Source organism: Mauremys reevesii, linkage group 1 (assembly GCF_016161935.1).
Source record: "Mauremys reevesii isolate NIE-2019 linkage group 1, ASM1616193v1, whole genome shotgun sequence".
NCBI classification, from domain to species: domain Eukaryota; kingdom Metazoa; phylum Chordata; order Testudines; family Geoemydidae; genus Mauremys; species Mauremys reevesii.
This window is the reverse complement of record NC_052623.1, coordinates 267867919-267882483: the sequence shown is the minus strand read 5'-3', so window position 1 is coordinate 267882483 and position 14565 is coordinate 267867919. Positions and strand designations below refer to the sequence as shown.

Genomic DNA, 14565 nt, shown 5'->3' with positions numbered 1-14565 from the left:
TACTGATACTGAGCCTGTGCTGTGTGAGCACTGCGGCAAGATCGCCTTTATGGCATCTGTTACACTGAAACCCCTTGTGGGCTCCAGCAGACACTGAGCTTAAATGTTGTGTCTGAGGGTGAGTTTCCTGCACAGGGGAGATCAGGAGGGAGATTCCTTGGGCAGCGGAGTTAAATTGCACACTGAGGCTGTAAACTCTGCAGCTTGCCACCGAGAAGAATTGTCTTTCCTGCCTATTGCCACCGCCCACACATGCAGTTGCTGTTAAGGCAAAAGGCCTTATTCTCCAAGCGCAATACGCTACAGAATGCATGTAATTTTCCACACACCCCTCCCCCCACCGCCAGCTGAGCAAAAAGCAACTGAAGAATTTAACGCAAAATGGAAGGCTCTTCCTTCCGCTACCTACGCTAACCCCAGCTCGGAACAAGCGACAGCTACGAAACTTTCGTATAATATTTACGTAATATGCTGCTTGGCCAGGGTTTTCCTCACAGTTCGTAGGTGGGTTACATGATTGGCATTTTGCGCAGTCGAATTTCGGGAATAGGGAGAGCGTTGTCTTCACACGCAAAAAGCCGACTCAGCTGCTGGGAACTACGTAATTTTCGTACACTGTTCTGTTTGGGGTCGGTTTTCCGGCCTCGGCCTCGTGCGTACCCGGATTTCGAGAATAGGCGCAGCGGCATTCGCCCCCTCCCCCCGGCTATTCAGGGACGGAGTTTACGCAAAGTTCAAGCCGCCCTTAACGTAAGTAGAGCGGGCTGGGGCGACGGCCGCCATTTTGTGCCGGGCGCCCGGAGGAAGAGGACGCTGTCTTGTCTCCGCGCCTGACGGGCCCTGGCGCTAAGCGAGCCGCTCTCGGCCCCGCGAACTAATCCCGACCGGATCTCTAGCCTCCCCGCTCCCTCCCCCGGGAAGTGAGGCGGCCAAGGGCGACTCCGCCGGGACACCAGTGCCGCCGCCGCCGCCGGCCGAGCCCCCCGCCCCGCGCCCCCCCCAGCTCGCGCCGCTCGGTGCCCCCCCCTGCGGGACAATGCGAGGTTTCGGAGACCGGGGCCGCGACCGTGACCGCGGCGGGTAAGAGGCGGGGGGTGCGGAATCCCGGGGTGGGGGGGAGAAGTCAGGCGAGGCCTCAAGACTTGGGCGGGGGGAGCTCGGTCCCCGGCGGTCGGGGGCCTAGGTCGGGGCCTCGGAGGCAGGGCCACGGGGAGGGCTGGGTCCAATGCTAGGCGGGGTCCGGGCCTGTGAGGAGCCGAGTGACGGGCTGGGAACCCGGAGCTGGTTGTGCCCCGGGGGGGGGAGCCCGGTGGGGACCCTGGGTAGCCACTAGGTCTAGAAGGAATCGCCCCCGCGCACCGTTGTTCCTGCTCTGCAGTGTCTGGTGCGAGGAGACAGGGAAGTTTCTCCTGTGGCTGGCAGGATACTCCTTACCTGCCCCTAGGTCTGATTTCATGGCCTTTAGGAGTGAGGGCTTTTATTTTGCCTTTCATTCCTCCACACTGTTCCCGCTTTGAGCCATAAGGATCCCTCTCCCTCCAGCTGCTAACCTCCCTTTGATCACCATGGACGACACACACAACTTGTAGAGTGGGCTGGACCTGACCACTTCTCTGAATGTTATTACCATTAAAATGACCAGAAAGATTGCTATTAAATAACAATGCATATCTCTTTGGTATTCCCAGCCCCTGCTGACTGTGAGAGTGGAAACAGACCTGAAAGTTGAACGTGGGACCATTGTGTAGTAGCAGAGCCCTGATCTCAAGAGACCATGGCCCTGGATTAAGCCTCAGGAGTGCATCCAGGGTTGGGGAAAAAGAAATCCGCAATCAATCAATCTTCCATATTGCTGTGCAAAGGCCTAACAATTTGGTTCCCTACTCTTTTTATTGACAGGTTTCAGAGTAGCAGCCGTGTTAGTCTGTATCCGCAAAAAGAACAGGAGTACTTGTGGCACCTTAAAGACTAACAAATTTATTGTAGCATGAGCTTTCGTGAGCTACAGCTCACTTCTTCGGATGAATAGAATGGAACACACAGACAGGAGATATTTATACATACAGAGAACATGAAAAGGTGGAAGTGACAGACTTGAAGGTGGCAATTTTGCAACAAAAAAACTTCAAAAACAGACTCCAAAGAGAAACTGCTGAACTCGAATTAATATGCAAATTAGATACAATTAACTCTGGCCTAAACAAAGACTGGGAATGGTTGGGTCATTACACTAACTGAATCTATTTCCCTATGTTAAGTTCTCCTCACACCTTCTATTGGCCATCTTAATTATCACTTCAAAAAGTTTTTTTTCCTCCTGCTGCTAAGAGCTCATCTCAATTGATTAGACTTTTCCTGTTGTTATGCATACTTCCACCTTTTCATGTTCTCTGTATGTATAAATATCTCCTGTCTGTGTGTTCCATTCTATTCATCCGAAGAAGTGAGCTGTAGCTCACGAAAGCTCATGCTACAATAAATTTGTTAGTCTTTAAGGTGCCACAAGTACTCCTGTTCTTTTTACTCTTTTTATTATTCTTGATATCACTCATCATGGGGCTTCATTCAGTTTAGGAGAATCAGGTTCAGTTGAGCTCTGATTTTTGGGAGCAAAACAAAAGTATAAGAAACTATCCAATATCAAAAAATGTTTGATAGAAAATATATGAATGGTCCAGGATTGTTGTGGTTTTTTTCCTAGTAGAAGGAGGTTAAGAAATGGCAGTACCCCAAGTTTTCCCTAAAAAAGACAAGTAGTGGGGATTAAAAAGGAGGAATAAGGCCCTGAGAGAGAGCAAATAATAAAATATACTGGCTGCTCCTGTTATTCTTTCTTTGATGATTTTTGAGTCAGGAAAAGTGCCTGCTTGCCACATTTAAATTTATTTCCTCCTTTACTCCAGGCGAAATTCAAGAATGTTTTCCTTGCACATGGAAGTGCTTGTTAACATTATCTTTCCTAGTAGAGCAGGGGAAGCTAAGAGTTCCACTCTAATTTTATATTCACATCCTACATATATACAAACAACCCCCTTATCAAATAAAAAGATCCTTTCAGTTGTATTGCAGAGAAGAGGGCCCCACTGTACACAGATACTTAAAGGGTCACTATCCTAATTTTAAGGCATCAGCATTTGACCTGCCTTGACATTTACATGATGTCATTTGGGGTAAAGAGATGTTTCCTTTAAAGAACTTTGCTTTCAGATTTTAAGCCATCATTGCTGTAGAACCTACAAAAGCACAATACTTTGTTCTCTTTAGAATGTTGCTGACATTGTTGATACACCTTGCATCATCAAAATGTATTATGACAGGGTTTAGAGTGACCACAGGAGAGGTAATTTAAAATCTTATTTCATCTCCATGCTAAATGAAGGGGTGTGTGACAGTGTGGGATTTACTCCTGTGGCACCTCAGGGAATAAGCATTTCTAGACTCTGGCCCTCCCAGGACCTGGTGCCCCTTGTCTTTGGGGTGCTGCCCCCGGCAATACTCCCACAGTCTCAGGGTCTTCCCACCTATAGGAACCCCCAACCCTCTATCCCCACTGTGCCTCAGTCATGGGCTACTGCCAGTCACTGTCTAGCAAACCCCCCTCCCCCCACCCACTGGGGCAGACTGCAGTCTAAAAGCCACTTGCCATAGGCAAGGGGGGGTTGGACCTGCTGCCTTTGCCTACCCTTGGGCTGCCCCCTGGAACCTCAGTACCTATTTGGCCTTATACTAGTCCTGCAGCCTGGGGGGTTTCCAGGCTAGAGCTCCCCAGCTTCTCTAGCCTTGCTCCACCTCAGGTACTCGGATACACTCCCCAACAGCCAGACCCCTCCCTCTCAAAGGCTAGAGAGAGTATCTTTTTGGCTTCTGGCCCCAGCCTTCTTATAAGGGCCAGCAGGGCCCTCATTAAGCTAGCCGTGGCCTGATTGGGGTGTGTCCTCAGCTGAGGCTGCTTTCACCAGTTAGCCCCGCTTTTCCTGCCACAGCCCTTTCCTGGGCTGCTTCACGCCCTTCCAGGCTGGAGCAGTGTGACCACCCTGCTACAGGGGGAGAAAAATATTTTAGTCAAATAGAAAAGGACAGAATTGGGAATGGGGAAACTACTCGACAATGGAACTTTTAATTAAAAAAAAAAAGCTTAGTTCACATAAAGGCATAAGTAATAGGCTTTGGCCCTGATCTTATTCCAAGTAATACTTTGCTTTGTTGCATATCTTTATGAATTGGTACAATAATCTCACAAAACTTAGTTTTCTGTAATATCAAAAACTGGGTTGCGTGTGTGTATAGCTATATTGTAAATTTGTTTTGCTATCGAAAACTCTGTTCCTGGACAGTTACGTACCAGAAGTTCAATACATCATGACTCTTTTTGAAAAAATCATTTCTCAGATGTAAAACAATGTTTCTAATGATTGCAGTCATCAAAAATTGTATGGTGGTATTTGAAAGATAATTGGGTACTCCACCAGTGTGCTGGATAAACTCCAGTTGGATGTTTATTTACATTCTGTTAACTGTTCATTCCTGTTGTAGGGCAAACTAGATATGGAATTTTTCTTTGCTGCTTGTCATCTACAACTCATTCAGGACTTTTTAGGACTGGGATGGTGCAGTTTTACTTTGGCACTTGAATAAGCTGCTGCTGCTTCATTCAGTTCTGGAGATTGCTGCATTTCATTATTGGTGAAGTGATCACTGAATATCTAAGACCAATCTGGACTCAGTCACTTCTGAATCAGGGAAAATGAAATAACTCTATGCAAGTAAATAGAACTACTCTAGATTTACACCAGTGTAACTGGAATTGTAATCTGTTCCATATCAGTATGTAAAATGTCAATTACCTCAGGATCAGTGAATGAAATATGATACATATTGGGGTATTATAAATGCTAAAAGACTCACTTTTTGGAAGGCCAATCTAAAGCTATATTGTGTATAAGCAGAGCAACATGGAACTGAAATTCTGCAAACTGCATTGTGGTTCTGTGTATTGATGGCAGTAAAACAAGCAATGTCCAAATATACAAGGCTCTGAATTTGCAAGCATTCATGCATATATTTAATTTTTACTCTCCTATGTAGTCCTATTGCCTTCGTCAGAAAATTTACTCAGGTGCACACCTTCAGGTTCTAAACTAGCATAGTCTGAAGAATGTTATTCAATGATTGTGAAATGCTTCTGTAACTTGCACTGACAGTCCTAAGAAGTCATAAAAGATTCAAATCACTATTTAATTACAGATGGTTGTAAATTACTTTTATTTGTTAAATATGATAAAAGTAAATAAGCAGCCATTTTATCAATCTGATACGGAATAGAACTACATCTACAGAAAGGAGAAAAGGGCTGTCAAGACTGCAGTTTAACCAACATTTTTTAACCTATAACTTAAGTGTTTTAACCAACATCAAATTAACTATAAATTTACCTTGCCTTCTACAAGTGTAATCCCATTTCCTGTTCTGCTTTCTCTGAGTTCTACTCTGTATTGTCACTCTAGCTTCTCTTGGGAAATAACTTTCAGAGGACACTTACTTAACATTTAAAACATTTCCTTGCCAATATTACAAATAAAACCATGGATTATTAAAACAAAAACACTTAAAACTAATTTAGTTTTGTCCAGAGTGTAAATTTTTAATTTTTTCTCAACTTGGATAAGGTAAACCTTTTTTGTTGATAGCTTCTAGTTAGTTTCATTTTCTGGTACTCATGCATTAGCATAGAGTTATGTTGTTTCCATGGAAATACTGCAGGAGTCTTTATTCAACTGGAGTTTTAAAAAAATCAAACACTCTTTCTTGCCTTCAGATTTTTCAAAAGCTTATTCCTTATCATACTTAAAGTTAGTGTAAGGTCAAACACTAGTCTATTTAAAATAGCAGCTTCTATTGAAATCTGGCACAATAGTGAAACAATAACTGTTTTTTCTAAGAACTATTTAAAAGATGTACTGTTAAGTAAACATCTATAATTATAATAGCTAAACACTTCATGCCAATCTGTGCTTCGGTTTTCAATACTTCCCAACTGTGGTGTAGGCCAGAAAAACCATGTTTATTCTCCTTTGGATAAATGAATAATTACATATAAATCCCCACCTCTTTTAAAAATAAACAAAAATTAAAAGCAGGGTGGAGTGTATTCCTTATGTAGCGGATAAACTGTAATACCTGGCAGAGCTACTTAGAAATTAGTAAAGAATTAAAAACTGACGTTTTATTTTCTCTCGAGACTTTCTCATAAGTGTCTAAGAAATGGGACTCAGTTTTTCCCCCCCCATCCAAATACTTCTGCTGTGACCCTGGTAAAAATTGTGGCTGCTTTGTAATTGCTTCAGATCTGCCTAGCAAAAACTCTGATACTGATATCAGCTTTTCTCTGTGCTTTATTTGTACATTGACTGGGGCATATTAATGAGGAAGGAAAGAAAAGGTGAAAGAGGAATGGTGAAATAGTTACTTTTAATGTAGAATCTAACATTATCATTGGAGGAGTGGTAATTGGGTGGTAGACTTTACTGAAGGGAGCAAGAGTACTGAAGACCTTCCCAACCTTTGTGGCTAGCAGTATTTTAAGGACATTTTCAGAGTAACTAAAACTTCAGTATTTGTTTTAACTTAAAGATAACCATGAAAGCATCTGAGGAATCTACAAATACCAGAGCCTGTGAAATCTTTTTATAATTTTTAAAAAAAAACCTTATGTTGTTACCCCCAGGTTTGGTAGTCCGCTGCCCCCAAAGAAATTTGGTAATCCAGGGGAGCGTCTACGCAAAAAGAAGTGGGACCTGAATGAGCTGCCCAAATTTGAGAAGAACTTTTATGTGGAGCATCCAGAAGTGGCCAGGCTAACCCCTGTAAGTTTCCTTCTCCTGTCCTTTCCGTTTTCAGTGCACCAGAGAATCTTTAAAAGTGGGAAAACTGGGGATATGCAGACTATATTCTAATTGTATTTCCTCATATTGTTTTATATATACACTCTGCAGAAAGGTATTTTGAGTGCTTGCTCATGTCCATTCCAATGTAGGTGTGTGCTCGCCCCAAGCACTGCCACTGGAAAATTTTTCCCTTGGTGGTATCTGTTGGCTTGGCGCTGGTGCCCCCTGGAGCCATGTGCCCATAATGCCAGTGTAAAGATTCTGTTGACCTGCAACTCCCTTAGTTCCTTTTTATGCTTGTTCTTGATTTTTCCACAAGTACTCCTCTCAGTGGACTTTGATTGTAATAGTTATCTTTATTCGTAGTAGTTACGTTTCAGTTGTTAAGTTAGTTAGATTAGCAACCCTGCTCAGCAGAGCTAGTCCTTCCTGGCAGCAGGGAATGCCTTGTGCTTCATGCCACAAACTGAAACATGTCAGTGACCCCCCGTTCCAGCTGCCTTAAGTGCCTGGGGGAAGCTCACATGTGGGAGCACTTCAAAATCTGCAGACACTTCAAGCCCTGCACTAAAAAAGAAGCGGACACCAGGCTTAGGTTCCTCCTTGGAGGTAGCACTTTGCCGTTCTTCAGAGCCTAGTCACTTGGACTTGGCGCCGAGTACTTCAGCCTCGATAAGAAGCGCCCGGGCTTCTGTTAGGAAGACTCAGCGCCATTCTACACTTCTAACATTGAAAAAGGATGCTTCTGCTTCTCGGGACTCCCAGCACCATCCGTCATCCTAGGTGCCAAAGAAGATCACTCTGGCAAGGAACTTTTGGTATCGTTCTCCATCGCCAGTGCTGAGAAAGAAACAGAAGACCATGGACAGGGTGCGATCCCTAACTCCGAAGTCCACGAGGCAAAGAGAGAGACACTAACAGAGTGTGACCCATGCCGGGCCACTCTGAGACCCCTGCAACTTGCCTGATGCTTTTGACTTTGGCCCCAGAATGAACACATTTGAGGCTGGCACCGATGGACTCTCTGCCATACGAGAGCCATTGGAGCTCTGCTGCCCTGGCAATACCATCTGTGCCAGAGGTGTTCAAGAGGTATCTCTCCTGGTACCACCATCCTCTGCCGTATGGGAGATGTCAGTGGCGGCAAGAGCTCCCATGGCACCAAGGCCCTAGGTGCCGTCGTAAGGAAAACTGGTCATCCTGGGGCCTTGGTGTCTCCTCCCTCCTGGCACTGTTTGCCAGTAGCAGTCGGCACCACTCCACTCTGGTTGCCTGGAAGGGAATCCTTGGAGATGGACTTGGAGGTGGAATCATATGTCTCCTGCAAAAGCCGGCACCAACACTCTAGCCAACCTCACCCAAAGGCAGACCTGGGCCAGGGCATCATTCCTGCGGTTTGGCCACTATGATGGCCATTCTGGAACCCCTGGACTTTTCCTCCAGTCTAGGGTTCATAGTCCATAAGGTCTTACTCCATTGTATCGGAGTCTAGAGCACCTCCAGTGCCCTCCTAGGAGCAGGACCCAGATTTCGGTACCTAGCCTGGGGCTGAATATCAAGACCTGGCACCATGAGACCCATCCTGTGCTGAGAGCAAGGAGCAATGCTCCTTGCATGCGCAGGTTTTTTCTTTCTCCTCTACAGATGAGGTGGTGATGGGAATGGACATTGTGTCCTCCCAGGTTGATTACAGGGCGCATAAGTAGCTCCTCAAAAGAGTAGCACAAAACCTGTGGATCCAGGTAGAGGAGATAAAGGAGTCCTCCATGGTCTGGTGGATATTCTAGCTGCATCGGGCCCCTCAAGAGTGACTTTACCCTTCAATGAGGCTACTATGGATCCCATCAAGGCCTTAATGGCAGACCACAGTATGCCTTCAGCCAATGGCAAAAAGGATGGAGGAAAAGTACTTTTTACCGGCTAAAGGGTTTGAACTCTTGGACGCTCATCCACCACTAGGCTCATTGGTATAGTATCAGCAGCCAATGAGCAGGAGTGACAGGGTCAGCAAGATCCAAGGCCAAGGATGCCAAAAAAAAAATAGACCTTTTTGACAGACAGGTTTATTCAGCTGGCAGCCTCCAGCTCAGGGTTGCAAATCAGCAAGCGCTCCTGAACAACTATGATTTTAATACCTGGGACTGTGTGGCAAAACGTAAAGAATTATTACCGTAGGAGTCCAGATGCGAATTTGCAGCCCTAGTTGAGGAAAGATCAGTGCAAGGGCGTCTCTGCAGGACGCCTTGGATGCGGCAGACTCTGCAGCCCGATCCATGGTCTCAGTGGTGGCAATGTGGAGAAGCTCCTGGCTTCAGTCTTCGGGCCTACCCCATGAGATGCAGCATACATTGCAGGACCTCCCTTTCCAGGGTACATCGCTCTTTTTGGAGCAGGCAGACTCCAAACTGCACAGCCTGAAGGACATGAGAGCCACGCTGAAGTCCCTAGGACTGCGTATGCTAGCTCCTTCTAGGAAATACTTCAAGCCCCAACCGGCTGCTGGTTTCTTCCAGGCACCTGCCCAGTCAGACTATAGTAAGAGGGAGGAGCAGGGGCTATAGGAGAAGACCTCTGCCTCAGTCTTCGTTTGTGCTGCGGGGGGGCGGGGAGACACCTGGCAGGGTCTAAACAGGCCTTTTGATAGGACACTTGGGGACGATATACTGGGAAAATTTGTGGAGCCAGTTTCCTTATTTTTTTGTGAACCGATTATCCCACTTCTATGAGGCGTGGGCCCGTATTACTTTGGATCTCAGGGTGCTACGCACAATAGCACTGGGACACACCCTTCCGTTCAGTTGTTCCCCTCCTTCCTCTCCCTGTTCCTCTTCAGGGACCCTTCTCACAAACAGCTTCTAGCCCAAGAGGTGCAGTTGCTTCTAAGGGTGAGAGCAGTGGAGGAGGTTCCACAGGAGTTAAGGGGCCGGGGGCTCTACTCCCATTATTCCCTAATCCCTACAGCCAACGGCAGTCTCAGACCAATTCTGGACCTGTGAAACCACAACAGATCTGTGAAAAAGCTTAAGTTCCACATGGTTTCCTTGGCCTCCATCATCCTCTCCCTGGATCCAGGGCATTGGCATGCCACCCTCGATTTGAAGGATGCTTTCTTTCATATTTTAGTCTTTCAGAGACACAGAAGGTTCCTCAGATTTATTGTGAACCATGTGCTTCTGTTCAGCCTATCAGTTGCCCCTCAGATGTTCATGAAGTGCATGGCAGTTATGGCAGCCTTCCTGAGAGGAGACAAGGGGTTCAGGTCTACCCTTACCTCCACGACTGACTGATCAAAGATCAGACCTTGCCCACGTGGAATCCAATATAAAGTTAATACAGTCAACATTCCAGGACTTAGGTCTGCTAATAAATGTGCAGAAGTCTACTCTCTCCCTGGTTCAGAGAATAGAATTCATCGGGGTGAACCTCAGCTTGTTCCCAGCCAAAGCCTTCCTCCCGGAAGCTCAATTCCCAGCAATACGGATGCATATAGAGAACCTCAGAAATCACCACAGCATCTCTTCAGGCGTGAATTCAATGGGCCAACACCACGTAGACACAGTCATCACACTTCCCTCATCAGTGATCACCTCCCTTCTTTAGTGGTTGGACCCACTGGCAATGTTTGCAGGAGTCCCATATTCAGGACCCCAACCATCAGTGTGTCTCATCAAAGATGCTTCTTGGATGGGCTCAGGAGCTCACTTAGGGTCCCTCAGAACCTCTGGTCTCCAGAAGAGCTCTCACTACATGTCGTCAGGGAACTTTCGCCTGGGCTGCCAAGCATTCCAACCCCACATGGCGGGCAAGTGCATATCAGTTCTCACAAACAACACAACGGTGATGTTCTATATCAACAGGCAGGGTGGAGCACGCTCCTCTCACCTGTGCCAAGAAGTACTTTGCTTGTGGGAATTCTGCATCGCCCACTCAATCCACTTCGAAGCCACCTATCTCCCGGGGTCGCAGAACAAGTTAGTGGACTACCACAGCTGATCTTTCTCCAACCATCACAAGTAGTCCATCCATCCAGATGTTGTGAAAGGCATTTTCCAGACGTGGGGGCACTCCCCAGATAGATCTGTTCATGATGAAGCACAGCAGGAAGTGTCTCGAGTTCTGCTCCTTCATGGTTCACAGTCCGCGGTGGCTCGCAGATGCCTCTCTTCTCCCTTGGATGGCCGATCTTTTTTCACACATTCCCTCCCATTCCTCTCATACTCAAGGCCTTGCTGAGGGTCAGAAGGGACAAAGCGTGTCTCATCCTGATAGTCCTGGTTTGGCCATGTCTGCACTGGTTCACCATGCTCCTAAACCTTTTGGTTGAAACGTCAATCCGTCTGCCAGACCTGATCTTCCAGGACCATGGCCGTCTGTCATCCAAACCTCGAGTCCATTCGTCTCATGGCCTGGAAGCGCTATGGCTGAACCTCATAGAGCTCAGGGCTGGTTCGTAAGATGCTTTTAGGGAGCAGAAAATCCTCCACTAGAGCCACTTACCTGGCAGAGTGGAAAAGATTCTTGATCTGGTCTACGAAGAAAGGTGCTACACCTACACAGTTAACACTACATTCATTCTTGATTACTTGCTGCACTTGAAACAGGAAGGCCTAACTGTGTTATCTATTAGGGTCCATCTAGCTGCATTCTTGGCCTTTCACCCATGGTTGAACAGCTGTTCTGTTTTCTCAAACTCCATTTGCAGTTGGTTTCTTAAGGGCTTTGAGAAATTGTGTGGCAACCAATGCCTCCCTGGGATCTCAACTTGGAGTTGGCAAGGCTAACAGAACCCCCATTTGAACCGTTGGCAGCATGCTCTCTGCTGTACCTGTTCTGGAAGGTGGCCTTCCTGGTAGACATTACTTCTGCCAGGAGGGTCTCAGAGATCCTGGCCCTCACTTCAGAATCACCCCATATGATATTCTTCAAGGACAAGGCCCAGTTGTGTCTGCATCCAGCCTTCCTCCGTAAGGTGATTTCACAATTCCATAGTAACTGGGATATATCTTCCTACTGGTCTCCAAAACCTCATGCCAACAGGGAGGAACAGAGGCTCCACTTGCTGGACATCAGACGTACACTAGCCTTCAGCGTAGAAAGGACTACATGATTTTGGAAATCTATTCAGCTATTTGTAGCCATTGTACACAGGATGAAAGATCTTCCAGTCTCAGCCCAGAGAATTTCATCATGGATCACCTCCTGTATCCGTACGTGCTACGATGTGGCCCTGCTCCTCCTGACCTGGTAGTGCATTCCACAGGGGCCCAGGCATCTTTGGCACCATTTATGGCTCAAGTTCCTATCCAGGACGTTTGTAGAGTGGCATCATGGTCGTCCGTTCACACTTTTGCATCTCACTACACCATCACCCAACAGGCTAAAGATGGTGCTGGGTTTGGCCAAGTGGTATTACAATCAGCATATTAGAGAGCAAACAAAGAAGAAAAAATAGTTATTAAGCTTGCATAACTATTCTTTGAGATGTGTTGTTCATGTCCATTCCAGCCCACCCTCCTCCCCGCCTGTGCCTCTGTTGGAGTTAGCCAGCAAGAAGGAACTGGGGGGGGAGGGGCGGGGAGGGGCTGTGGATCAGTGGGACCCATTATACCAGCTCTTTTCATCTGTCCTGTGTGCTTCTGAATTTCCTTTTCCCCATTGTTAGATTGGATTTTAAATATAAGACGTCAGTTTAATTATTTTCGGATCTATCATCTCCTTGCTTGACCTGTCTGGTTCTATTAGTGAGGCATATCTGATGCCATGATTTATTATTGTGGATATGAGCTACATTGTTTCAAGCACTACATCAGTTTTTTCAAAAACTTTTCCTGAACAGTTGAAGAAAAACAGAACAGTTTGTTTGAATCACAGATGCTGCTGCTAATGGATGAGAAATTTTAGGAACAGTCCGTTGCCCTTTTCATAATTTATTTTAATCCTATCTTCCTGTTTTTTTTCCCTTTTAGACCCCCCTTCCCCCATATACAGAAAATAAAAGGTGTATAATAAACTTTCTTTTTAATCACCTTTCTTGACAAATTCCATACACCCTTCATAGGAAATAGTTCTTTGAGCATATGCTCATATAGGTGCTCAACTGTAGGAAGCATACACCTGTACGCTCATTCTGAAGATTGAATCAGCAAGATCCTCATCTTCACACTGTACAGCCTCGTGCCTCAAGCGAGGGTATGGAGGGAAGCACAGATCTGCCATTGCTGCAGTTCCTTCTCAGACACCTGCAGCTCAAGACAGCAAATGCATGTCCACTGCTTCCTAGAAGCTCCTTCCAGCCTGTATTGTACTTGTTTATTTCCTCTTACTTTGCACAAGATTGTGCTTTGGAGGGAGGAGGATTCCACCATCTCAGTTTCCTGGGAACATTTCCTTGGCCTTTCTCTTCAACCTAGTTTCTGAGGTATGCCAAAGGGCCCCAGAATTCAAATCCTGCCAGACCTGCAATACATTTTTCCCTCAAAGGCAAAAGGTTTTCTAGCTGTCTTCAGTGACCCAGAGACTCTCACATCCCATCCAAGTGCAAAGTTTGCACTGGGTTTAAGAACAGGTTTCACAAAGAAATGTTCTTGAAATCAGGGGAGTTTGTTATGCGTGCCAGCGTTTTTTCCACAACATTCAGGGTCATGCTACTAGAGTAATGGATGGACAACAGGGTGGATGTGTACTGTATAAATTGTGGGGGTGGGTGGCAGAATCCCAGTCTTTGTGCATAGAATTACTAAAACTATGGAACTGGTGCATTGCCTACCACATAGAGATCTCCACAGGACCATGTGTGGGAGCCCAATAACTCTGATCTGCCACAGCAGCTGTGAAGCATAGGGCCCCCCTAGTGTATCTCTTTGCAATCCTGACCAGTATGAAATGCCAAATCTTCTGCTCCAAAATGGGATGCAGCAGCAACTCTCTAGGGGAGAACCATTCTAGTCCCCTGGTCCTGTGCTGTTCTCTGTGCCTACCCTCCAGCACCTCTAATCCCCAGCACTTTAGTCAAATTGAGTCAAGAGCAAGTGAGGTCTTCTTAATAGTACCGTCTTGGCCCAGACAAGTGTGGTACTCCTATCTACTCCACTTTTCTGGAGGAATATCTCAACACTTCCCTCTCAGATGGGAGCTCCTGACACCCCAACTGTGTTTATCTGAACTTCAAGACTTGACTCTCAATGGGTCTCAAATTTTAGAATGGGACTGTGGTTTAGGTCCAGGCTGTACTTTTGAATAGTAGGAAGCCTTCCACATGTAAGACATACCTGCAGAAGTGGAAATGCTTCCTTTCCTGCTGTTTGTTCCTGTCACTCTATATCCATTTCAGAAGCTACTCGCTCAAGGATACTTGGTTGCCTGTTAGAAATTACCATCTTTTTACCCGAGTTTTCTTTCAGGGTGCACCTAGCAGCTACTATGGCTTTCCATTTGCCTGTTGAAAGATTTTTTTTGTTTATTTTTGCTCACCCTAGCGTGGCCAGATTCTTTAAGGATCTGTCCAACTTTTCCTCGTATCTGGAACCCCACACCTCCTGAGGACCTCAACTTGGTCCTCAGTGCCTTAAACTCTCCTTTCCAACCTATGGCCACCTGCTCATTCCTTCATCTCTCCGTCAAGACTTCATTCCTGGTAGCTTTTGTCTCAGCTGGAAGCTGATCTGCCATACGCTGTCTTCTG

The 14565-nt window shown here is 46.2% G+C and overlaps 1 protein-coding gene across 6 annotated transcripts in view; it reads left to right on the top strand.

Moving 5' to 3' along the window:
• Positions 1-767: 767 nt before the first annotated feature.
• The window catches only part of DDX17 (DEAD-box helicase 17), a 30026-nt gene continuing 16228 nt past the window's right edge, over positions 768-14565 (top strand). For 4 of the 6 annotated variants that reach the window (XR_005584542.1, XR_005584548.1, XM_039487856.1 and 1 more), the window contains exons 1-2: positions 768-1080; positions 6725-6863. Coding sequence is in view for 3 of the 6 variants with exons in the window: in XM_039487856.1 (XP_039343790.1) it covers positions 1037-1080; positions 6725-6863 (183 nt within the window). In the remaining 3 variants the exon portion in view is untranslated. Of the gene's footprint in view, positions 1081-4622; positions 4764-6724; positions 6864-14565 lie in introns of those variants that run through there. The other 2 variants (XM_039487837.1, XM_039487847.1) reach the window with 2 other exon arrangements.